The sequence below is a fragment of the Crotalus tigris genome, unplaced genomic scaffold, assembly GCF_016545835.1.
Source record: "Crotalus tigris isolate CLP2741 ecotype Arizona unplaced genomic scaffold, ASM1654583v1 scf7180000017666.27876245, whole genome shotgun sequence".
NCBI lineage: Eukaryota > Metazoa > Chordata > Lepidosauria > Squamata > Viperidae > Crotalus > Crotalus tigris.
In genome coordinates, this window is record NW_024096551.1 from 3,440,127 (window position 1) to 3,466,688 (window position 26,562).

The 26,562-nt window shown below is 39.1% G+C and overlaps 1 protein-coding gene across 5 annotated transcripts in view; it reads right to left on the minus strand.

Annotated features, from left to right (window-relative positions):
* The window catches only part of ATP2C1 (ATPase secretory pathway Ca2+ transporting 1), a 58,717-nt gene that overhangs the window by 26,374 nt on the left and 5,781 nt on the right, over positions 1-26,562 (minus strand). For all 5 annotated transcript variants that reach the window (XM_039336222.1, XM_039336223.1, XM_039336224.1 and 2 more), the window contains 8 exons: positions 18,213-18,323; positions 8,088-8,204; positions 7,280-7,369; positions 5,587-5,622; positions 3,712-3,773; positions 2,125-2,233; positions 1,168-1,323; positions 548-616 (listed from right to left, as the gene is read on the minus strand). In XM_039336222.1, the coding sequence (XP_039192156.1) occupies positions 548-616; positions 1,168-1,323; positions 2,125-2,233; positions 3,712-3,773; positions 5,587-5,622; positions 7,280-7,369; positions 8,088-8,204; positions 18,213-18,281 (708 nt within the window). In that variant the 5' untranslated portion in view covers positions 18,282-18,323. The remainder of the gene's footprint in view (positions 1-547; positions 617-1,167; positions 1,324-2,124; positions 2,234-3,711; positions 3,774-5,586; positions 5,623-7,279; positions 7,370-8,087; positions 8,205-18,212; positions 18,324-26,562) is intronic.

Genomic DNA, 26,562 nt, shown 5'->3' on the forward strand with positions numbered 1-26,562 from the left:
TTCACATTCACTGAAATTATGTTAAAATTAAAGGATTAAACTGTTTTAAAGAATTCCTTAGAAAAGCCTTACACCTGAGAGATATTAAAGAAATAAATTATAAATTTACATTCTAAATCTTAAAGAATCTAAATTCAGGCTGGAATCCACTTCAAATTTAGTACAATGTTTGAATTCATTTCTGTACATCTGTATGCAATGATATAATTTTTTAAAGAGTATTATTAGTCTGCCATGCAAGTTTAAAATTATTCAGGAATAGTAAGTTCCATAAAAACATTTCTACATAAGTAGCACAGGTAGACTGCAAGTTACAGCTTCAATTGGGACTGGAACTTCCATCAGTAAGCAATGCGGTCATACCCAAATTTTGATAATATGACTAAACAGGCACTGCAATCATAATAACTTCAGGCAAGAGTCATTAGTCCTTTTATTCAATATTATTCTAACTTCTAAAAGTCACTGAATGAATGATTGTAAATTGATAACTAGTCAGGATTTATATTAGGGTTTACATTAATATTATTTGTGAAATGCTACTTACTTCTTCTGCTTGCATCATTTTGAAAACCTCACCAAATTCAGAGTTTTCACCAGTTCCAATAACTATCCCCTACAAAACAGAAGAAAAATATCAGAAGTAAAATGTTTAAAATTCCTCTATCCAGGAAGTCAATTTGGTTTGCCCAAATTTAAATTTTTGAAAAAATATGAACAAGTACTCAAGTATTCTGAACAGTTAAAACAGAACTTTAATCTATGTTGACTAAATTTCCAAATACATTCTTAAAAATATAAGATGTACACTACAAAATGTAACCAAGCTTGATCTAGTCTAGTACTCTTTGCAAGAATCCCAACAATGAAGAGTCAGTAAGTAACTCCACAGAATCTGACATTCAGAGCTCCATTTAAGTTCTTAGTTGCATTGATTTAAACATTATTCATTATATAAATATATTTCAGTTGTTATGACTCCATCTGAATTAAAAGAAATATATTTAACACAATGTTGTGAACAATTCATTTAATATTTTCAACAAATTACAAACAGGCAACTGAAAAAATCTATAATATATTTTCCAGCAAACAAAATTTAAAAATACATATTCTATCTCTGATCTATCTTTTAGAATTAGTTTGGTAACCTTTGGGGGAAATTACCTTGGCTTTTCCACATCGAACAAGTGTTCCCATAAAAGCAATATTGCTTCTTGATGTGAGATCTCCATTCGTAGCAGCTGGTTGGGGAGAAGTGCATTTAGAGCTTGGAGTTGTCTCACCTGTCAAACTCGATTCGTCAATAGAGAGATCAATTGCCTTTGAGAGTAAACAAATAAAATTAAAAAGTTGTATTATGCATTCTACTTTAAAAATGATGGGGGCTGTATTCAAGTTTGAAACTTAACTGTTCTATTAGGGGATGGAGCATGTTAAGCAAAATGGAGATGTTATTTAAAGAAAGTCCTTTCAGTTGAAGTGCCCAATGCACATTTCAGGGTAACTTATTTTAGGTCTTATCACCTTGACTTTATATTATTAACAAACCATACTGTAGAAACAAAGGAAAACAACATGTATACTCAGAATCCAGTTAACACATTATTTTGGGAAACAAATCCTATCACTGAAATTTTTTCACTTTCAATTTTTCACTTATAAAATACATAATAATGTCCTTAGGAAATTCACAATGCGTTAGCTCTTTAAAATGACTGAATAAATCAAATTAAAACTACCTATTTGGACTTCTTGGACTGATAGTAAAATTTCTACAAACACTGTCCTGAAATATAAAGTGAATCTCTTGAAGATAATCAACAATTAATTCATCTAAAAATTAATCTAAATTAAAACCTTAGGTAAGTATCACCACTTGTTCTCAATTATTTACAAATATAATCACATCGGATATTTCTAAGGTCGCATAAAACCACCAGTGAAAATGTAATAGGATTGGAATATCAATAGTTACAAAAGGAGCATAGGGTAGCCCCTAGTCTTACAACTTTTACTTGATACATTACAGCATTCATCTGTTAAAATTGGCTTATGAATGAACATTGTTAGAAATTTAAAGAGAAGTCAGTTCTATTATTTACTAAGTCATTAATTTCATACCTCAAATAAGCGCAAGTCTGCAGGAACTCTATCACCCACTGACAGGCAGACGGTATCTCCAGGAACTAAGTCTCTTGCAAGTGTATGTTCTACCCTTCCTTCTCGAACACTGGAGAGACACAAATAGATAAAAACCTAATAGAATACATTATTCCTTCACATTTAAAAATTAAAAAGAAAATACCTTTAAATTTAATAGCTAAATAAGACAACTATGTACATTATTCCCATCCTGATGGTATTCTAAAAAGCCCTAAAAACTTGTTGAGGTAGATGGGAATGACCTTGGAAGAGACGAGGAAGTCACAGAGTAGGCAATTATCACACAAAAGGTATCTCATTCTAGAGAAACAGAGGGGATGTGGGAAGCATTTTAGATTAGAAGCCCCACTAGTTTTCCAGTGAGTAGAAGGAAAGGAGGGGAAGAATACTTTCAGATTAGAAAGAGTCTGTTAATGTAACTTTACAGTAAGGATAGAGAGAGTAGCCATGTGCTTCTTCATTGGACTTCCGCAAAGGGCTTAGTAAGACTTGACTTTTTTCCAAAGCTTTGAGTTAAGGTGATTAAAACATGTCAGATACATTTGCATGTATAGGTGTTGTTGGCCAGATTTATCATTTTGTTCTCCCCCTCCTTTTTTAAAAAACATTTCTACTTATATTGTATCTTTTATTTTCTTTAGTTTTATGTAAGCTACCCAGAGTCAGTCAGAGGGCTGGGCAGTGCCTAACTTTAATAAATTAAAATAAAATTCAAGTTATAATCTTTGACTAGCCTTTGTGTATACCTCTGGATAAAATTTACTTGATTTGCTATACTAAACAACTTCCCTTTCAGATGTTATTTGTTCCATTTCAAGCAAAAACTGAGATTCTGTTCAATATGAACAGAAATCAAAATGCCAACTATTTTGTTCTCCTTTATTATTATTATTTTAATTTTTATCATGAATGTTGAGAATTAAAAAGATAATGTGGTTTTTGCACAATGCTTTTTTCACATCTATAATTCGCCAGATTTTTTAATGAATTCTATTGCACAGAATTAAAACAATGGTCAGGTGTAACCTTATGGAATCTCTATAAAAAATAACTTTAGAGAGGGTTAGATTAAAAGCAGGTTTGAGTATGCTCATACAAATTGATGGAACTTAAAATATGCATATCTGAATCCAAGTGAGTATAATTCAATAGCCACAAATTCCTTAAAAATATATATATTTGAAAGATTGTACATTTTTATTTATATAATTATGAAATATTTCTCTGTTCATATGTACTTTTTCAACAAACTAGATTCCCCTTTCAAAAGGCCAATTATCATCTGTGATTCAAAAATGTCTGCATTCACTATTTAAAGAACACTTGTTCGAAATTTATTTTCAAATAACATTTCATACTATTCTTCACTGTAATCTTCAGATGGAATTACATTTTACAAGTAAATTGAAATCATCAAAATAATTACTGCTAGATAGAAGCCAATTCAAATAAATCACAGGTTCAGCCATTTTGCACAATATGAAATTAGATGTGCATTTTCAGACATGTCACGTACATCTAAAACTAGAAGAAGCTACTCCTTACCAGTGGCATTCAGGAGGTACAAGTTTACTCAATTCTTCAAGAGATTTTTCAGAACGATATTCCTGCAAATACAAAGCATGAAATTAGAGACCAGACTTTGGTATATGCACAAGATTTCTGAATATCTGTAATTCCATAGCTGATCTGTTATTTTCCACATGTGTAAAATTATTAACTGATTTTTTCCCCTAACGGCCAGTATGAAATATATCCACAATTGTGCCTCCTTCCTTCCCTTTTTTTTTTTTTTTTGTTGTAGTGGATCCTCCCAGATTAGGTCAATCATATGACTCCATGTGACTTTCTCATGGCAGCTGGTCGCCTTCTTTGGAGCAATTAATGTGACTGGTTATGGAGTGAACTGCCCACTCATCCCATGTGACTCACACTGACTTCTCTACTCCAGGCTTTTCCACAATTTGGGTAAAGAGGCCAATAGACTGCATTACTGAAGATCAGTCCTAATTACTTGACAAAAACTATAGACAGCATTAGCATTCCGTGGCCTAATCAAGAAATGACTTCCAGCAGTTCTGCGTAGCACTAGTATCCTTTGTAGCTTCTTATACAATGGATGTTACTACAATCTGTGCTACATGCCTATTAGCAAAAGTGGTATCTGTTGACTACCAAGTGTTGATAAACATCACACTACATTTGCCTCAAATATGGAAATAAAACGATACTGCACAGATAACTGCTGTAGGTGAACCTGGAGGAATTTCCAATGGGAAAAAGAAGATGACCCTAAGCTCTGAGGGTTAATCTTCCAATTCCCAAATATTCTCTTTGTTCAGTTTTATTATCCAATTTGGGGCTAGAATGGAACACCTGAGAACGCAAGCTATATTTTAGAGTTTCAATTAGAATGTGTCTGTAACAACATACTCAGCTGACTATCTCTGTTCCCAATACTCTTTTTCTACAATCTAAGAGGTATTTGTTAATAAACTCAGACACTAATTATAAGATCCGAAATATAAGTACAGATAGTCCTCGACATAGCATTTCATTTAATGACTGTTCAAAGTTACAATAACCCTGAAAAAGTGACTTAGGATCATTTTTCACACAACTGTTGGAGCATCCCCATGGTCACATGATCAAAATTCAGATGCTTGGCAACTGACTTATATTTATGAAAGTTGCAGTATCCCGTGTCCCGTCATGTTATCCCCTTTGGCAACTTCTGACAAGCAAAATAAAAAAGAAAGCCATATTCACTTAACATCCGTGTTTTTAATTTATCAACTGCTATGTGGCAAGAAAGGGCATAAAATAGGGCAAAATTCACTTGATGAATGTCTTGCTTAGCAACAGAAATTTTGGGCTCAATTGTGGTTGTAAGTCAAGGACCACCCTGTATATGCATGTATAATCTCTCTCTCTCTCTCTCTCTCTCTCTCTCTCTCTCTCTCTCTCTCACTCTCTGTGTGTGTGTGTGTGTGTGTGTGTGTGTATGTATGTATGTATGTATGTATGTATGTATGTATGTATGTATATATGTGAGAAACTCAGATTTACATCAATAATCCAGATCAGAAAAAGTAGATCAATATCTTTCCAATTGTGAGCCCTATCCGAACATATTTATTAATAGGTTGCAAAAGGAAATTCTTCTTTGCTAGGCATTTCTTTATTTCAGCAAGCAAAATGTTATTATTACAACATTGGTAAATTTAGTCCCTCTTTTCCTGTATAGTCTGCTGGGTGTATTTTAATATATATGTATATTTTCAGAGATATAAACACATTAAAAAGAAGGAAATAGGAAAAGAATCAACCTACAAATAGACTCTAAATGTTTTAATTGCCATAACAATTTTAAATACATAACAAATATTGATTCGAAAGAAATAAATGAGAAATTCTTACCTGAACAAAGGCAACTGTAACAACAATAAGTATTGCCTATATAAAAGATGATAAATGCTACTTATATTTTAGCAAATAAGTAAATATGTATTAGATACTATGCAGAAAAAACAAACACATGCAAGAATCTTCTATTTTATTTTATTTATTTATATATACAAATTAATTCTGGGATCTTTTAGATTATATCATTATTCACAGACTATTTTTTTTGTTAACTATCTTAAACTTAACTCCATTTCAAATATATTTGAATTTTCTACTATGTGTCTAATAATATTCCTATGCAAAAGACAAAGTTGGGGACACATCATTAATGGATGTGTACTATGAAAACCAAAAACATTTTTCAAAATTTTATTGTTTGCCAATATCCAGATGAAGATTTGTTACATACTGTAATTTAATTAGATGTAACATTTAGTTTCCAAAATTGCTACTATGCAAAACAATCACATATGAACCATTCCATCCAAGGTTCCATATAATCTGTTCAGACTTAAAGCTCTTGGTCCAGACATGAGCAGAAATATTAAAGGAGAGGCATATTAAGTAAAAGTTAGAGACACTGGTATCTACTCATGCCAACTAAGAGAAGGAAGGGAAAGGAAGGTTATGAGACGATGAGGAAGGCTGGTTGGATAGCCCTGCCAATGTCCTTAGCTTTGGTTATATCATAACAACTCTCTTTGGGCTTCTTTTTCAATCTTTCCCTCAGCTGCTGCTAAAATCTTTGGGCAGGCAAAAAAAGAAACAGCTGGGGAAAGTGGAGGGTAGGTAAACCCATCAGTTGGAAACTACATACATGAAACCATAATATGCTGCACTTGAAGACATCAGCAACAGTAGCTAAGGGAAAATAGTATATTGGCAAGATGTGGCCAGACAAACAGGCTGATACACAGTCAATACAGAGGAGAAGGAGAAAGATAGGCAAAGTACATCAGCCTTGCCCAACTCATCCCATACGTTCTAGAATTGATTTAAACTATATTCAAATACTATTGTTACAGAGATTCCATTTTAACAGGTGTGTAATTTAATAGTATCTTAAAAAGCTTTATCTTATTCAGGAGAATCAGTTAATTTTTTAGAAAAAAAAGGACAGAATAATAATGTGACCACTAGTGTATAATTCCATAAAAATATATCACTGATCAAAGAAAGAATATAGTTACATGAGAAGAAATGCAGTTTAAAAATATTTTTAATATATTTAGTAATAGTCAAAAGATTTGGAAAATTTACTTTGCCATGAATACAAGCCAAAAGCTTGGAGAGTAAAAAGACATCCCTCAAAGTACCAGATATACTGTACAATCTTAATATATATCTGATCTCTAAGTACAGAGAAAACTGAGCAGACACCGTTTCTTAAAGCTAGTTAAAATGCATGTTTCAGTAAAACATATTATGTGAAAAGGACAAAGCAAATGTGGGATGGCAAGCAATGCAAAGCAATTCCATTTGATCTAAAGCAAAAAACTTGGGGAAAAAAATAGCTGAGAATAACTAAATATATACATACAGAGGGCTGAGTTTATTTAAAGCATGGACCTAAAACACTGGCCCCCTAGATATTGCTAAAATTACATTTCTCATTATTTATCACGATTGGCCATGATAGATAATGTTGAAGTAAGTTTACCATAGGTTCTATACCGTTCATTTAAATGCGAAATGACAATCTTACCACAGTGATACTGATGGCATCATCAAATTGATGCATTATAATACTGATGACTGCAGAAGCCAGGAGGAGCATAATCAGAGGATTTTTAAACTACAGAGAAAGGAAAAATATATTTTTTTCAGAAATACCTTGGAATAATAAAGATTTTTTCCCCATTACATCAAATTCATTTACTGACTGTTCAAAGTTACAATAGCATTGAAATAGTGACTTATGACCGTTTTTCACACTTAAGACCACTGCAGCATCCCCATGGTTACATGATCAAAATTCAGATGCTTAGAAACTGAATCATATTTATAACAGTTGCAGTGTCCCAGGGTCATGTGATCCCCTTTTGTGATTTTCTAACAAGCAAAGTCAATTCACTTAAAAACCATATTACTAATTAACAATTGCAGTGATTCATTCAACAACTTTGGCAAAAAAGGTCACTTAACAAATATCTCTCTTAGCAACAAAAATTTGGGGCTCAATTGTAGTCATAAACCTAGCACTACCTGCATGCACTTTTGTTATTAATCAGAATTTCATTTATAAATAAAATAATCAAAAATATTTTGTAAATATTTATTTAAATAAGCTTTGAAAGAGAAGAAGAAAAATTCAAGGAATCCAATCCTAAAGTTACCTGAATAGTGGGTGGAAACTACTTTGGAAGGTTAAATCAGTTGAAATACATTTTTCCATTTATTGTCATCCTGCTACAACATCATTAGCTGATTTTGATCCCAGCATTTCTTAGCTTGCATGAAGGCAGCTCATTTGGATACTTAAAATAATAAAACTGTTTTGGAAAGATTCTTACCTGAGAAATGTACTTTTTCCATAGTGGTTCATCTTCAGTAATATCAAATTCATTCCAACCATGAAATGCCCTTCTATGGCAAACTTCACAATTTTTCAAGCCATTCTGAATATCAGCCTACAAAATATATATTGATATGTATTTTAACACATGTATTTAACCTACACATTCATGTGAGTGTATTCTTTTTGTACAATCAAAACAGTAAAATTCCATAAAAGCCATATCGTGTACATAGTATTCCTGAGTAAAAGTCTTTCATCTAAACTTGTTTCATAATTGTGTATTTTAAGAATCAGAATGACATAGTAGAAGTTGTATTATTAAAACAAACAATGAAGACTTATTCCTGAATTGCTGGATTTTTACCAACAAAAAAACTTAATGTTCACTTTCTTCTATTAGACTAATAAAACATTATATTGTATTTGAGATTCAAGAGACTGAATCCAATTTCCATCATGTGAACTTGCCTGTGCAGGGGAGGGGAGAATATTTTCCAGTAATTTATTTTGCACCATAAATGTTAAAATAATCTTGTTAACTGTTTAAAAATGAACACTCCTTTCCCAAACCAAAAATAAATATAAGACTCCAACCACATCCACTTCCATTATTATTTATTGCTGTGATCTTTGGGCTTCTCTCAATGTTTCACAGGTTATTCAGCCACCAATACCTTCTCCATCAGAGATCTTCCATCTTGGAGGTTAGTTCTCACAATAGATAAGCTGTTGAAATACTATTCCTAGAGAGATAGACCCTCTTGACATAAAGTATGATATCACGTATGAGTAGGAAAATAGAATTTTTGCAGATTTTTAGAAATCTTTCTTGCTCCTGCAATTAATTCATTCAACTTGCCATCATATTGTTTAGTATGAATTCATCAGAAGTCAGGAAAGAGCATTTAAAGAGAATCAAGATAAACAGACACCCATCTAGATGACAAAATGCCTTTATCTTAAAGCACCACAACTGATATACTAAAACTTAATGATGCACATTTCTTAGATTGCATCACAGAAGGGGCGTTGTCTTACCTGAACGCCTTTTCTCAGCACGGAGATGGAGAATCCACCAATGGGTTAACTCTGCCTTCCTGCCCATTAGACCAAGTCAGCCAAATTTGCCACGCCCGTCCTTGGGTAACCACTCCCCCATTCTTGACAAAGGCGAAGCGGCTGACAAAGGCGAAGCGGCTGACTACAATTTGACGTGTTGGCTCCCGGCTCCCTAATATGAACTAATTATTTTTAAGGGTGGGAGTGGATTCTTCATCTCCGTGCTGAGAAAAGATGTTCAGGTAAGACAATGCCCCTTCTCCAGCACCGGAGATGGAGAATCCATCAATGGGACATACCAAAGCCTCACTGTCCCAATGGGGGGGAAACAGAAGCCAATGCTGTGTCCCCAGTGATTACCTGCTGGAGAACCCTCCTTCCGAAGGAGGCATCCACGGATGCAAAACGGTCTATCTTGTAGTGTCGGATGAATGGGAAGGGCGAAGACCACGTTGCCGCCCTGCAAACCTCCTCGATAGAGGCCTGTGTGGCCCATGCCACGGAGGCCACAGCACTGCAAGTGGAATGTGCTGTAATCTGCCCTGGTGGTGGTAGAGAAAGCGACTGATACGCTTCCGCAATGCAAGCCCTCCACCTATCTATAGTTGAGGCAGACACCTTCTGCCCACTGGAGGTGTGGTGAAATGAGATGAAGAGGGCTTCTGACTTGCAGAAGGGCGCCATTCACTTGATATAGTATCGCAACGCTCTACGAACATCCAGTGAGTGTCATTGTCGTTCCAAGGCATGGGATGGATTGGGGCAAAAATCTGGTAGGATGATTTCTTGGGTCCTATGGAACAGGGTGTTGACCTATGAAGGTTGGGTCCAAGCGGAAAACCACTCAGTTTTGATGAAAGGAGCAGAGATCCTCCCTGACCAACAGTGCGAGTTCAGAGATGCGTCTGGATGAAGTGATAGTGACCAGGAAAGTGACCTTGAGGGACAAGTCCCTCAGAGTACAAGACTTGATGGGCTCGAACGGCGCCTTGGTGAAGGCCCGAAATACCCATGGTAATTCCCAGGAAGGGTACCTGTGAACTACGGGTAGTTTTGTCTTGGTAGCGCTCTTAAGGCGCGAATCCTGGGGTGTTGTACCAAGGGAACTGAATTGGCGCAGGTAAGTAAGGTGGATAGCGCCGCGACCTGTTTGCAGACGGTATTAGGTGCTAGACCCCTGTCCAAGCCATCAAGCAGATATTCTAAGATGTTTGGAACTGTTAGGTCCGAGGCATCGAGTCATTGCCTCTCACACCAACTGCAGAAATTTCTCCATGTGGAGTCATAGATGCGATTACTTGCCAGTCGGCGGGATGCCTGAATCATGGAAATTAGTCTTAACGGGTATGATTCCCCGCTCAAGATCTGGGGTTCAAGTGCCAGGCAGCTAACTGAAGCCATTGGGGTTCTGGGTGTTGCAGAGCTCCCTGGCTGATTGACACTTGGCCCGGGGGAATCCTCCATGGGGGAGATCTGGAGAGATTCACCAGGTCCGCGAACCACGGTCTTTGTGGCCAATGTGGGGTGAGTATGACCTCTGCCCGTACCTGTAACATCTTGCGGGTGGTTGCCGGAATCAGCGGAAGAGGAGGGAACACATAAAGTAGACCCCCCCACCGGCCATATGCAACGCAGGGTGTCTGCTCCCTCCGCTCCCAACGATGGGAACCTTGAGAAGAACCTCGGGAGTTGGGCGTTCGGCGTAGACGCGAACAAGTCTACAACTGGCTGCCCGAACTTCTGCACTATTTCCGTGAATAGGTCTGGATGCAGACACCATTCTGAGTGGTCCGCGATCGACCTGCTTAGAAAGTTCGCTTGTGTGTTTGCTTCCCCCGAGATGTGTTTGGCCCAGATGGAGGTGAGGTTTGCCTCCGCCCAGGATTCCAAGGCTTGGGCCTCAGTCATGAGGGGTCTGGACTGGTTGCCCCCCTGCCGGTTCACATGTGCTGACATGTTGTCTGTGGGAACTAGTACGTGTTGCCTTGCTACCCTGTTGTGGAAGTGGCAGAGGGCCAAGTGTATGGCCCTCAACTCCAACCAATTGATGTTGTGTTCCAGATCCGCCTGGGACCATTGTCTCTGTACCCACTAAGACTGCAGGTGCGCTCTCCAGCCAAACAGACTGGCGTCCGTCGTAAGTGTGAGCTGGTCAGGTTCCTTGAAGTGTGACCCTCTGGCTACTGGTGGCGATGCCCACCATTTGAGGGACTGCAATGTTTCAGGTGGGACCCTTACTCGCCTGTTGGAAGAAGAAACCATTGAAGTTCCCTGGAATGTAACCTGGCCCAAGGAACTATCGCAATGCATAATACTATTTTCCCCAGGAGCTGGGAGAGCATGACCAGTGGGACTGCTTGTTCCCTGTATACCCTTAGCACTAGGGACCGGATGCTGTCACGATGCTCCTGTGACAGGTACACCTGACCACTGAGAGTGTCTATAATGGTGTAGGAGACGGGTGGATGGGTTGGTCTGACTTTTTTGAAAGTTGATTGAAAACCCGTGTTCCTGGAGGACCCTGATTGTCAGTGCTAAGTCCGATTGGGAAACCTGAAGGGAGGGGGACTGGATGAGAATGTCGTCCAGGTAGCACTGAACGCGCATCAGTATCATTCGTAGATGTGCAGCCAGCACCGCCAGGATCTTGGTGAAGACCCTTGGGGCTGACGAGAGATCGAACAGAAGAGCCCTGTAGGAACCGCTGGTGGCTGGGAGCGATGGGGATGTGGAGGTACGCTTCCGTGAGATCTATGGACATCAGGAGGTCCCCGTGTCTTATGCACCGAGGATGGAATGGAGGGATTGAATTTTGAACCTTCGGTAGGCGATATGATAGTTCACCCTTGAGGTCCAGAATCGCCCTCCAACCTCTCAAAGTCTTGGGAACCATGAAGAAGATGGAGTAGAATCCCCACCCCCGGTTTCTGGCCAGGACCTGCTCTATGGGTTTTATCTCTAGGAGGTGTCAGATAGCCTCTCGCATGTGGTTGCTTTTGGCAACCTCCTTGATTGGAGGCAAGAGATGAAGTATTCTGGGGGACTGAATATGAACTCCAGGGACAGGCCGTAATGGATGGTTTGGTGAACCCAGGAATCCATGGTGGTGGCTTCCCACTGGCAGGTGAAGAGCACCAGTCTGCCACCTATGGGGGGACAGCTCGGGAGTCACTTAAACCTTCTGTAGGGGCGCCCCCCCTCCCCCAAAAGGCCATTTGCTCTAGCTTTGGTGCCTGTGTCTGGGACCGGGCCTGTCTGGTGGACAGTCCTGCCTAGGTGTGAGGGCACGTGGTGCATGAGGAAAGCCCATGCCCGCTCCTGTCCGAAAGAACTGCCTACGGGTGTACGGGTTTGGGCGCCTGTCAGCCCATCTGCTGGAGTGGACCAATACCTTACGCTTGTCCTTGTTTTCGGTCAAGTAAGGGTTCAGTGTCTCTCTGAATAGCTGCCCACCCTGGTAAGGGGCCATGGCTAGGCGCCACTTGGCCTTTGGGTCGGTTTGCCAGTGTTTGAGCCATAGCATCCTGCGTGCTGAGACGTTGGATGCTATCGCTCTGGATGAAAACCTGGCCACATGTAGCGTGGCATCAGAGACATACTCTGATGCTACAGCAAGCTTGCTCAGGTCTTGTTGTGTATGCACCTCCTCCTAGGGGAGTCTCGCTTGCAGTTGACGAATCCAGAGTAAGAAGTTTCTAGCAAAGAAGGATGCACAGGTGGCGGCTTTTACCGCCCATGCCGCCGCCTGGTGGGTCCTGCGGAATGTGAGTTCCCATCTCTAGTCATCGGACTTTAGTACTTCTGCCATGTCCCCCGGCACTGTAGACGGGGAGAAGAGAAACCCAAAGGGTTTGTCTACCTTTGCCACCTCGAGATCCTGACTGTTCTGGCGCTGCACTAAACAACTTTCTGTCTGATCCCCCCAGGGGGGGAAGGTGCCCGGTGATGACCATTGTTTCTTGATGGCATTCTGAAAGAGTGCCGGATAAGGGATGTGGTACTGAGCCACAATGGGCTCGAAGGACAACGGGTCTGAACTGGGCAGTGGGTCTGGCTGTGGGGTATGATCCGGTCCAATGTTGGCCGTGGAACTGGCTCTGCAGAACAGAGGCAGGAAGAAGGAAGGGTTGAATACTCCTCCAAATGGGGGTCTTCCTCCTCCCACCATGACGTCATGTTGGTCATTCTGCATAGGAGAGGAGGCCCTGCTTTGAAAAGACCGTGATGGAGAGGAGAGGTCCTGTATCCAGTTTCCCCTGGTTGGAAGCAGGGTGGGGATATGGCCATCACGAATTTGGTTCTTGACCTGTGGTTAGCTCTAGTAACCAACACCCTGTTAAGTGCCTGCTCGATTAGGGTTTGGAGCCGATTCTCGGAAGGAAGGCCTCCGGGCTCCACCCCCCTTAGTCCTGCCGCTGTGGGAGTGAAAGTGGCCTCAGGTGTGGTTGCTTGGGCTTGGTCCTCCTCAGGGACCTGGAGGGACCCCTCCAGGAACCATACTCCTTGGGTAGAGGGTCCCAAGGGGAAATCGAAAAGTGCCTCCTCTATTTGCTCTGCCTTTGTCCTGGTCTGCTTTTGCACTTTGGAGAATTCCCTCTCCAGAGCCTGGTGCATTTTGCTAGCCTGTTTCTCCACCAACATGGAAGGTTTCCTTCCAGAAATGAACTTAGCCTTGGCTTTCATCCTGCTTGCCACCTCCTGCTTGGAGGATTTTTGTCTTTTGCGGCTAGTGGGAGGGGAGGCAATATTCTTGGGTTGAGACACTGTGGGCTCCTCCATCCTGATGTGAGCTATCTGAGAAAGAGCTCTGACAGGGGATCAGTTGGCGAGATAGGCTGAACAGGTACAGAAGGGGTATGGTCGTCCTGCTCTTCTGACCACTTGACTGGTGATAGGAGGTTGTCCAGTCTTGTCTACTGTTGCGGCAAGCCTGCTCGCTTGTAGACGACTGATAATGTATAATGTGATCAGGTCCACAAATTGCACCAGATTATTGCACAGGCGTTTCTAAGGATGCCTGAATTTTTTTAAATTTAGTTATTAATTAATTTATTTAATTATTGCTTATTTATTTATTATTTATTAATTTATTATTGAGGAGCGTATTGCAGATTTATCAGATGAAGAGGAAATTGGGGGAGGGGGAGGAGTTGGGTGTTAAAGGAGAACGCCGGCAATGGAGACCGTTGATGTGCAGCTCGAACAAGGTAACCAATCCTAACTTCATTGCCTGTGAGATTTAGGAATCCCTGTGAGGAATTAAGATAATATTGATAGAGTCAGCTACCGCGTCTGTTCTGGGCGTTAAAATGGCGACCGGAACAATTACTGGTAGGAAGAAGAGGTGGCACTTGCTAGGCTGCTGTTTCTGTGGCGGGAAACTTGAAGTGGAAGAAGGCTGCCTCCTGCAGCTGTGGCATGTTCCGGCCTCCAAAATGGCAACCGGAGCAACAAGAAACAAATGTAGAAGCGATCGCTCTGCTTAATCCAGCAATCGCTCTGAAAGGCTTACAAGACAAGACTTCTGTGCGTCACTAAGCACCCCCAAGGAGAACGAGATGTAAGAAAGAGGTCGGAAATTCCGAAGTAATGGCGGCCGCCGCTTCAATTGACGAGCCCAGCCGGCTGTCGCGCTGATCCCAGCACTTAGCAGCTGCTCCGAGCTTTCCCCAGGGCTTTCCCTCTGGAATGGTTGTTGCGAGCCCAACCTCACACTGATCCCAGCGCTTAGTAGCTGATCAGACTTTCCCCAGAGCTTTCCCTTTCCCTTTCTGGATCCTAGGGCTGTCTCCGATGGGATGGCTGCCACGCTGGTCCCAGCGCTGAACAGCTGGCCTGGGTTTTCCCCGTCTTTAGAGCTGAAATCTCAGAAGAAGCTTCAGTTCTGTAGATGGAGAAAGGAGGGAAACCCCCTCCCAATCTTCTATAGCTATTTTATCCAGCGCTGATCCCAGCACTGCTGAAGAGGCTGTGAATGAGGAGAAAACAGAATCCACAAATCAATTAATCTCTACTACCTGCCTTAGACCGGGAGCCAAGTTTGTCACGTCCGTCTGGGCTGACACCAAGTCAAGAATGGAGGAGTGGTTACCCAAGGACGGGCATGGCAAATTTGGCTGACTTGGTCTAATGGGCAGGAAGGCAGAGTTAACCTGTTGGTGAATTCTCCATCTCCGGTGCTGGAGAATTTAACACAGCATTACTATTAGCATTATGTCTGAAAAACTGAATGATCAGATGATTTTTAATTTAATGTTTTTTCTAGTTTACTCAGTAAATAACTCCCCATATTTAAAAAAAAGGGAATCATTTTAGAAGGCATAAAATTTCTCTATCAAACCCACAGCATGTACTAACTGATTATATAAATAGCCAACTGGGCTTTAGCCTGTTAGTCAAATTTGCTAACAGCAGCCTTCTGATTATCTATCTTTTCATCCTCCAATGAGCTCTGAATAGTCTGGAAAGTTTATTGTTAAATGAAGGTTTACTGTCAAATGAAGAGAGACTCCTGCACTCAAGAGAATAGAAACTAGATATTGTGATAGACTTATAAGATCATGACATTATATCATATATTCATTTTAGCAATCTGGAAACCAAAAGTGAAAAAAAGCAGATGTTCTAACCCAAATGTTCCAAGCTATTTCATATATTGTTGATGCCCTCTACTTCCTGTATAGGTAATCCTTGGATTACAACAGCAACTGGGACTAGAGTATGGGCAGGCAGACACTACAGGGTATGACCTCTATATGCTACCTGGGGGCTCCATGAAAGAAAAAGGGGCAAGAGTAGGAATTACTTGCAACCTCCTGACAGCTTCCTCATTGACTTTGTTTGTTGCAAAGGGAAAGCTGCAAATAGTGATCGCATGATCTTATAATGGTTGCAATTTAAGGATTGGTCCCCCCCATGCAATGCCATCATAATTTTGAATGGGTAGTAAACAAGTGATCATAGCCTGAGAATTCTAAGATCATTCTCACATATCACTACAAGATCTGAATATACTGCACCCCTCTATCCTTGTCATATTATTATTGCCTATTGAATAGGAAAAATATGATCCTAGATCAATAACTGTACAATAAAGATGCATCCATTGTTCTAGGTTATAGCCCAAGTACTTGGTATTAATCAAGATATTAAGATTGCAGTAATTAAAAAGAACTATTATGAAATACTGCAAGTTAAAGTCTATATTTAACTGCAGCAATGGATTACTGATGTGTATTGTCAACATTTTAATTAGGCCTTTTTTGACAAGGACTTTCAGCCAATATGGTCAAAGATTTTGGAATTTTTCTGTTTATAATATAACTTCTCTCCCTTCCCTTCTCTCCTGAACAACTTAGCATTGTTAGGATGGTTACTGATACTTGCCCATGAGTTGTGTGAGAACACCTATCAAATAATACCTATTGGAAATTAAGAAGTAACAAAAGATAGGGCAATTATTGACAGAAATTCCCAAAAGAAAAGATTAAACAAGGGAGCATTTTAGCATCTCTATCACATCTCTATATAAGTCCATTCATATAAGAATCACGTTAAACATTTAGTTGTATATATCTAAAGAAGTATGGTTGGCATCACTCAATTCTTCTATACACATGATGGCCATTATATCCTGACTATCCTATGGGTATATGAGACAAGAGAGTTATTCCAATTATTGTATTGTGCTGACATCAAGGACATAGTTGCAATCTAATCTAAAACAAATCAATCTAATTTTCTACAATGTATTGTGAGGTAGAAGCTAGGAATTGGTTTGTCTTTTCAATGCATGTTTAAGTTTATTCCTAAATTTGGATTATTACTGAGGGGGGAAAAAACTTTACTTTCTTTTCTATAAAAAGTTTTCTGGCACCAAAGCTTGGGGACCTCCCAAAGCAAACCAAAAGAACCTGGAGGGACAGAAGAGAGGAAATAGGTCTTTTGTGCTTCCATTATAGCACCTCTGTGAGTGGCACTATATATAATTGGTTTTCATATTTTTGTTTTGTCATTTGAAGCCTTCTAATTTTATTATGCAAAGTTCAAAGACTTTCTAAAATGGGTTGTCGGTGCTCTTATCTTGAAGATATTTCATTACCAAACTAGGTAACATCATCAGTGCTAGAAGGGAATGCAATTTGCACTTATTATTGTATACTAATGGCTTACCCAGTCAGTGTTGGGTAAGCCATTAGTATACAATACTAATTCCAAAGTGAATCAGAAAATATGCACATCTGGTAAATAAAATTCATTGATTCTCTTCTGATTTTAATAATATTTTAACAAATGAGTGGTGTAGATCAGTTCTGAGTGGGGAATTATGGAAGTCCATACATTTTAAAGTTGCAAAGTTGAGAAATACTGGTTTAGATTACTATATTAACAATACAAATTAAGTTGTAATTAGTATGTTTAAAGTGGGTCTTGCCACGGGACAACTCAATGTGGTATAACTCAAGAGAGGGACAAGTATATTGCAGCAGGCCTTGTCTTACTTTACATTTGAAGTTTTTACAATTTAGAAGTCCTCAAGGCTGGATGCAATTCACTTGTCCCTCTCTTGAGTTATCCCACTTTGAATTGTCCCACAGTAAGCTGTCCTGCAGTGAGTTGGTTGTGGTGAGTCAGTCATGGCAAGACAGCTGTGGCAAGTCAATGGCTGCAAATTATCCCATTTCTTAAAACAGTTCTTTCCATTCCCAGATGCAATCAATAGTCCCAACTGATTGAAATTATCAGTTATAGTATCAAATCTCTATATCAAGCTGAGCATGATAATTTAAAAGCAAAATTCTTTCAACAAGACTAAAACCACTTCTCATAAAAACTCAGAATGGATCTACTTTATATATAATAGTTTAATCTAAATGTACAAATCAATATTTATCAATATTTAACTATAAAAAGATAATCTGAAATATTTTTAGCAAACCAAAGCACTATTTGAGCATCATAAATAAACTAACAAATTATTAATTGATCAAACATACGAAGTAAACAAATACTAAAACATGCTAAGAAAATGTTCTATTTACATATTCAAGTTGTTATTTACCTGAAGAATGCTTGCCACTTCGTTGACTGGTAATTCACTTGCTTTTTTGGAAGTTAGAACAGGAATCATTATTTCATTTTCATCCTTAGGCAGTTGTTGAAAATGTGCAACCTAAAAAACAAGGAGCTATCCATATCACCAGATACCATAGTTCAGCTACTCCAGTAAGTTACAAAAAACAATATCCAGAAAAACAAAAATTACTATCAATTGGAACTATGTGTTCCTTTTGATTTGAGTACCAACACATTAATCAAGAGCATTAAAAATACATTATTTTCATTATCTTTTAAAAAAATTAAATCATATCCAAATTGTATTTTATATATATTTATAACATAAATTAAACATTAATTCTAATTAGCAATGAGTATATTTTTTTAAAAAAAGTGACCAATTTAACGCATAATACAAAACGTTTTTCCCTATCCTGTCATATCCAACTCTAAGGGGGAGTGCTCATCTCTGTTTCCTAATCAAAGGAGCCACATTGTCCAAAGACACTTTTATGGTTATGTGGTCTGCATGACTATATGCCGAGGCACACAGAACATTTCCCACCAAAGTGGTAACTATTTATCTATTTCATTTGCATGCTTTTGAATTGTTAGGTTGGCAGGAGCTGGGGCAAGAACAGAAGCTCACCCGGTCACATGTTCTTGGGACTCAAACTGCCAACATTCTGGTCAACAAATTCAGTGTCTTAACTACTAGATCACTATATAAGAGCTTGTATTTTTATAAGGCTTTTGTCTCAATTATAGACAAATGAATAGAAATCAGCTCACAGGTAAATACATAATAATATACTACTAATAATGTAAAGATGTTATTCATTCAGATTCAATTCTTGGCGATTCTATGGGCCAGACCTTTCCACCTCTTCCAATCTTGAACTATTGCTTTGAGTTTTTCTCTGGTTGATGTCAGCTTTGATGGTATTCAGCCACCATATTCTTTGATGGCCTGATAACGTGGGCAAAGAAAGCGAGACACAGTTTTATGATTTTGCCTTCTAGTGATAAGAGATCTTCTAGTCCAACTTCCTGCTCAACACAGGAGTGCCATCCCAGTCAAATGGTGTCTACTCTATTTTTGAAATCTTCAAGATGGAGAACCCATAATACCAGGAGTAAGCTATTCCACTGATTAATTGCTCACACTGTCGAAAATATCTCCTTACTTTAGGTTGGATCTCTCTTTAATAGTTGTCTTTCAATACTTGCAAGGCTGTCACAAAGAACAGAAAATGACTTATTCTCTAGGTTTTCTGAGGGCAGGGCAAGAAATAATGGGTGGAAGCTTGTTAAAGGAGATTCAACCTAGGATCTTGTCAATGATCTTAAGCAGCTGGGACCATAGTCATCAAGAAAACAACTGATAACACACTACATTGTGAAGGATTGAAATCCTGCAGCGCCCGCAAGGTCCCTGTGCTCAAGAAAGCACATATACAGGCCTGTCTGAAGTTTGCCAATGAACATCTGAATGGTTCAAAAGAGAACTGGGTGAAAGTGTTGTGGTTAGATGAAACCAAAATCAAGCTCTTTGGCATCAAATCAACTCACCATATTTGCAGCAGGAGGAATTCTGCTTATGACCCCAAGAACACCATCCCCACCATCAAACATGGAGGTGGAAACATTATACTTTGGGGGTGTTTTTCTGCTAACGGGACAGGACAACTTCATTGCATCAAAGGAACGATAAATGGGGCCATGTACCGTCAAATCCTGGGTGAGAACCTCCTTCCCTCAGCCAGGGCATTGAAAATGGGTCATGGATGGGTATTCCAGCATGACAATGACCCAAAACACACGACCAAGGCAACAAAGGAGTGGCTCAAGAAGAAGCACATTAAGATACTAGAAGTGGCCTAGCCAATCTCCAGATCCTAATCCCATAGAAAATTTGTTGCCTGAGCTGAAGTTTCGAGCTGCCAAATGTCAGCCTCGAAACCTTAATGACTTGGAGAGGATCTGCAAAGAGGAGTTGGATAAAAATCCCTCCTGAGATGTGTGTAAACCTGGTGGCCAACTACAAGAAACATCTGACCTCTGTGACTGCCAACAAGGGTTTTGTCACCAAGTACTAAGTCATGTACTTGGGGTCAAATATTTATTTCATTCACTAAAATGCAAATCAATTTATAACTTTTTTGAAATGCATTTTTCTGGATTTTTTGTTATTCTGTCTCTCACTATTGAAATAAATCTACCATTAAAATTATAGACTGATCATTTCTTTGTCAGTGGGCAAATGTACAAAATCAGCATGGGATCAAATAATTTTTTTCCTTCAGTAGAATTCAACTTCCAAACCGTTTATCATATATTACGTTTTTAAAAATAGATTGGATAACTATTTAACTTGGATGTTGTAACACTGTTACTTTGAGCAGGGAGTTAGACTAGAAGACAACTGAGGTTTTTTCCAGCCCTATGATTCTATGATCTATGACAACATGGGGAAATTTGCTTACCAAGAGTTAATTAATGGATCTGTTTGGAGCTAAATCTAAGCCTTTTTGAATTGGTTAACTGGATAACTGAATTTTTTTAGGGGTTTTGTTATGCTTACTATGGCATGCAGCCTTTAAGAAATAACAATAACCAGAACAATCATAAAATTGCAATTATAAGAAGACAACCACAACCCAAAGAGCCCGCTTAGATGTGTATAGAAGACTAGGCCATTACTGACTGCTGACATAAAATTATTGAAATCATGGCTTCATTTCAACATTGATTGAACTAGGGCTTTGAACACAAATCCTCACTGAAATCTCCCTCTTCAAAATATTTCTCAGTCCATATTTATGGTGCTAAGTCAGAAAAATTACAACGTCTCTAAAAGAAATATAGAACTTGAATATGCAGTGTTTTTCTATTCCAAAATGCAAAATAACATGAAAATATCTTTGAGAAGTACTTTTCTGGGCTACTAATAATTAGCACATTATTTTAATTGTACAGGTGAGTCTTTTATTATAGATAGTACTAAGCTGGAAATCTATCCCTTTGTCTCTTAGCCATGAGTTGATCTTATTTCTCATTATATTTCATTCCATCTACTATATTCTGAAACTCTTGTATTTTGTTTTACAAAAGGTAAAGTTATTATGAGTGATAAATAATACATTGCTTATGGAAACATCATTTCTATGCGTTGCCAGATAGCTGATATAGTTGAAAGATGGATAATAGTAGATATGAGTAGATAATATATAGATAATAGTAAAAATAGTGGATAGCAGATAGTAGATAGCAGATAGTAACTATCTATAAATAGGACAAATATAAATAGTTTATAGCAGATGATCATAAATAGTAGATAGAGTAAATAAATACTATATTGATAATAGAAAATAGATGATAGTACATAGTACATAGATGATAGATAGTAGATAGATAATAGATAGTAGATAATGGGTAGATAGTAAGTAGTCCATGGTTAGTAATGGATAGAAGGTAGATAGCAGATAAATAATAGGTAGAAAGTAGGTGGCAGATAGTAAGTAGATAGTAGATAGGATGGTAGAAAATTGGAGAGAGAGAGGAGGATTACAGTATAAATCAGGAGTTGACAGCTAAGGATCAGTAATAAGGCACAAACATGACAAAGGAAAAATATGTGTCCTTGCTATTGCCATAAAGCATTTTCTTTTGGAATTCAAGCCAGCAATTACATTATCATGCCTGATTGCTGCAACAAACTTAGCTTCCATTATATTGAACAATTTTTTTGTCTTCCTGAACACTTTTGAATGGATCTTAAATATTTTTGTCTCCTAATCACAAAAACGTAATTTAATCTATCATGGACACTTTTATAGAAATCTGTTTTTTCACAGCTTCTAACTATACCCAATTTAGTGTGCTTCAAACAAAAAATATCACTGATCCTCCAAAGTCCTTCTACAAGGGCAATTCGGAAATAAAACTCCATTTGAGCATGTACGAGAAATAGGCAGGGATCGCGATGCCTGTCCTGTGGCGCCATGCACAGCAGTTCAGTAGGCAGTGAGGAGTGGAAGAAGGTTGTGTTGCAATTGACTCGTCCACTAGATCAATTGAAAATGAACCACTTTTTTAAAATGAAACAGTGGCTTGCGTTGCACCACTTCAATGATGACATTGCGCTTCAGGATGCTGTTACAGGGTGGCTTGATTCCCAGGTGGGAGATTTTTTTGCAGAAGGAATTTCAAACCTTGTAAGACGTTATGATAAGTGCCTCAATTTGAATGGCGAATATGTCAAAAAGTAATGTAATGTTGTAGTTTTCTAATGTGTATAATACAAGTTCTGTATCTGCGAGTGTCTGTCATTGAGAACCAAACAATGGTTTATTTCCAAACTGCCCTCGTACTAGAGAAAAAAATCTTGTTCGAGCTGTTTCATTTCTTCACATAAATACACATTCTCTTACCAACAGCACCACATCCAGCTGTCTCTCAGTACAGCTTTTATAGCCAACACTGCAATGCTGGCTGGGGAGAGGGCTTAAAATTTATGCATATGCACACACACACACACACACACACACACACACACACCTTTATATATATTAGTAATTATTTTATTAATTTTCACTTGTGTTATAAGATGCTTTATTCTCATGCATGTCTAGGCATGCACTCACATTATCACAGTATACTACATAACATTTGTGAAACTGGTACAGTTTGGGCATGCCTAGGCATGCTTAGGCTGGATGGATGCTGTCTGGAAAACAGTTCGCATGCACAAAGGCTACTCATTTTGTTGGTGTCAGTTCCCATGCATTTTGATATGATCGTTTCAAGGCACAGCATTGCCTATGTACATGTAATTTACATAAGTGAGCCATTTATACACTTATTATAGGATGATTGGTGACAGCATGAATATCTCACCAAAGCCAGGACAGCCATGATACAGTCTGCTACATTTATGATGAGTACATACTTAAGCCTCAAAGACTCATCGTGACTAGGCTTGTTAAGAAATTATACAACTGTACTTTGATTGTAAGATTGGTGATCAAGACAAGGCTTGGGTTCCTCATATTTGTTGTGCAAGATGTGCTATTGATCTTAGAGCTTGGCTCAGAGGAACTCAGAAGTCAATGCCATTTTGCTGTCCTGATGAAATGGCAAGAACAGAATGATCATGTGATTGTTAACTTTGACTAATATCACTGGTTTCTCTGCTAAAAATAAGAAATCGGTTAAATACCCCAACCTGCCTTCAGCCATGAGACCAATGCCACATGACAACAATCTGCCAATACTGAAGCCACCAGAGAACTGGGGCTTAAATAAAACAGACAAAGATGTTGCAGTACACCAGCCAGGCACAGAGGGTGACTATGATCTGGATTTTGAACTATGTATGTCTGATGGACTTCATCTCATAACATAGTCAAAATTAAACTACCTGGTCAGGACCACAGAATTGTCAAAATCAAAAGCAGAACTACTGGGTTTAAGACTGCAAGACTGATATTAAAATTTCTATCTTTCAAAGCCACCAAGATGATTTAACTAATTTCTTTGCACAGATTGACAACCTCATTTTCTGTATTGACACTGATGGATTGTTCACAGCTCTGGGTTGTGAGCATGAACCACTAGAATGGTATCTCTTTATTGATTCATCAGTGTTAAGTATCAAGGCTTCTTATTACACAATAGCAATGACAAGGGTTCTCTTAGTAGGTCCTGAGAAAATCACTTGGAATGTATTCAAGATATTGTTGAGAATTTTCTTGGCAACTACAAAGCACCAGACTACATATGTTGACAAACATTTTACAAGACTATGAAGTACAATATATTACTGAAGATTCATTTTCTGCATTCACACTTAAGACTTCTTTCCTAAAAAAACTCTAGGTACTGTCAGTGACAAATGTGGTAAAAAGTTTCACTTCAACGTTGCAACAATGAAAAAAATGGTATCAGAACAATTGGAATCCATCAATGCTGATTATTGCTGGAAACTGCAGAGAGATACATTAGTGCAAACGAAAATCAGCAGCAATATACTTTCAGCTCTGTTGAACTCATGCAGCATTATTGGAAACATTATGCTATTAAACACATTAAAAGTTAATTTCAAACGCTCAAGATTCCTATCTGACACAATCACTCTGAAATTACATTTCTGTTCAGTTTGGGGGGGGGTCTATCATAATCATCAAAGTTTCCCCAAAAGCAAATTTTTGAAAAAAAATTTTGTCCGGTTTTCTTTCAATTATTTAAGAGAGTTTCAAGGGAAAAAAACTACAGTATTTCCCCAAACTGTATTCATTTATTTATGTTTAATTCTCCTTTGTTCATAATTTCTAGTTATATTTTTAAAAAATATTTGTTATTGCAAGCAGTCTAGAGCACAGCTTCTCAACTTTCAGGGATGGCAGCCCAGAGCAGGGGGTTTTGTGGGAAGGATAAACATATGCAGGAGTGTGTGCATGCGCAGGAATACCCGTTGCTTGCACGCTTGCACAAGTGGGGTTGCAAGCACCAGTGAGTGGCAGTGATGCAACCACCTGCAACACTTGTGGTGATACAACTGCTTATGCAGGGAATTGCAAGCGCCTGCTATACACATTGATGTGACCACTTGCTCACAGGGACGCTCGCATGAGTGGGGCTGTCCATGAGTGCACACATGTGCACCAGCTGCTAGTAGCCAATAGGCCATGGTCCATAGGTTGGGGACCACTGATTTAGAGCAGGGCTTTTCAACCTTTTCACCCATTGTACCACTTTTAGGATATGGCAACATCTGAGTACTACCAGTCACCTAGCAAGGTGTCAAAAACTTGATGACCAAAAAAAGGGGGGGGGAAGTGATAAAGTACAGATAATCCTTGACTTACAACAGTTCGCTTAGTGACTGTTCGAAGTTACAATGGCACTGAAAAAAGTGCCTCCTAAGCCACAGCCTGCCCACCCAGTGGCGCTCTTCCTCCTGTCTGAGGTTTTCATTGTTGTGAGCAGCGGGGGTGGAGTGGAAGCATTTGGTTTTTATTCCCCCCGTCTGCTAGGTGGTTGCAGCAGGTTTTGGTCACTTCACACGACCCTGGGACACTGTGACCATCATAAATATGAATCAGTTGCCAAGTATCTGAATATAAATCACAAGACCCTGGAGATGCTGCAACATTCCAGCTGATTGGCACTTTTTCTGGGCTCAACAAAAGTGCCAGATCAGCGCCAAGCTCCAGCTGGATCCTGGCGCTGATCCTTGCGCTTCCACTGAGCCCTGACAGCCCCGAAGCGCCGATCAGCTGGAAAGCAGCACTGATTCTGGCACTTCCGCTGAGCCCTGACAGCCCTGCAGCTCCAGCCATCTCTCGCTCAAGATTGTGCAATGCTTCCACTAGTTCAGCTCATTCCCCTCCCACACTACTTTTCTAGGATGGTCACGTACCACCTGCCATGTGCCAATGTACCACAGGTGGTACCCGTACCACTGGTTGAAAAGCCCTGATCTAGTCTAACCCCTGAATTCCTGCTTAGACAGGAAACACTGTACCATTTCAGACAAATGGCTGCCAGTCTCTTTTTAAAAACTTCCAGTGTTAGAGCATTCACAGCTTCTGGAGGAATGTTGTCCCACTGATTAATTGTTCTAACTGTCAGGAAATTTCTCCTTAGTTCTAGGTTGCTTCTCTCTTTGGTTAGTTTCTATCCGTTGCTTCTTGTCCTGCCTTCAGGTGCTTTGGAGAATAGCTTGACTCCCTCTTCTATGTGGCAGCCCCTGAGATATTGGAACACTGCTATCATGTCCTTCTCTTCATTAAACTAGACATACCCAATTCCAGCAACAGTCCTTATATGTTTTAGCCTCCAGTCCCCTAATCATCTTTGTTGCTCTTCTTTGTACTCTTTCAACATCTTTTTTACATTGTGGTGACCAAAACTGGATGCAGTATTCCAACTGTGGCCTTACTAAGGCATTCTAAAGTGGTATTAACACTTTACATTATCTTGATTCTATCCCCCTGTTAATATACCCTAGCAGTGTATTGGCTTTTTTGGCAGCTGCAGCACACTGCTGGCTCATATTTAAGTGATTGTCCACTAGGACTCCAAGATCCCTCTCACAGTTACTACTATTGAGTAAGGTATCACCTATACTATACCTGTGCATTTGGTTTTCCTTGCGTAAATGTAGAACCTTAGTTTTTTCATCATTGAATTTCATTTTGTTAGATAGCGCCCAATGTTCAAGTCTATCAAGATCCTTCTGTATCTTAAGCCTATCTTCTGGAGTGTTGGCTATTCCTGCCAGCTTAGTGTCGGCTGCAAATTTGATGAGTTCTCCATCTATCCCCTCATCCAAATAATAGATGAAGATG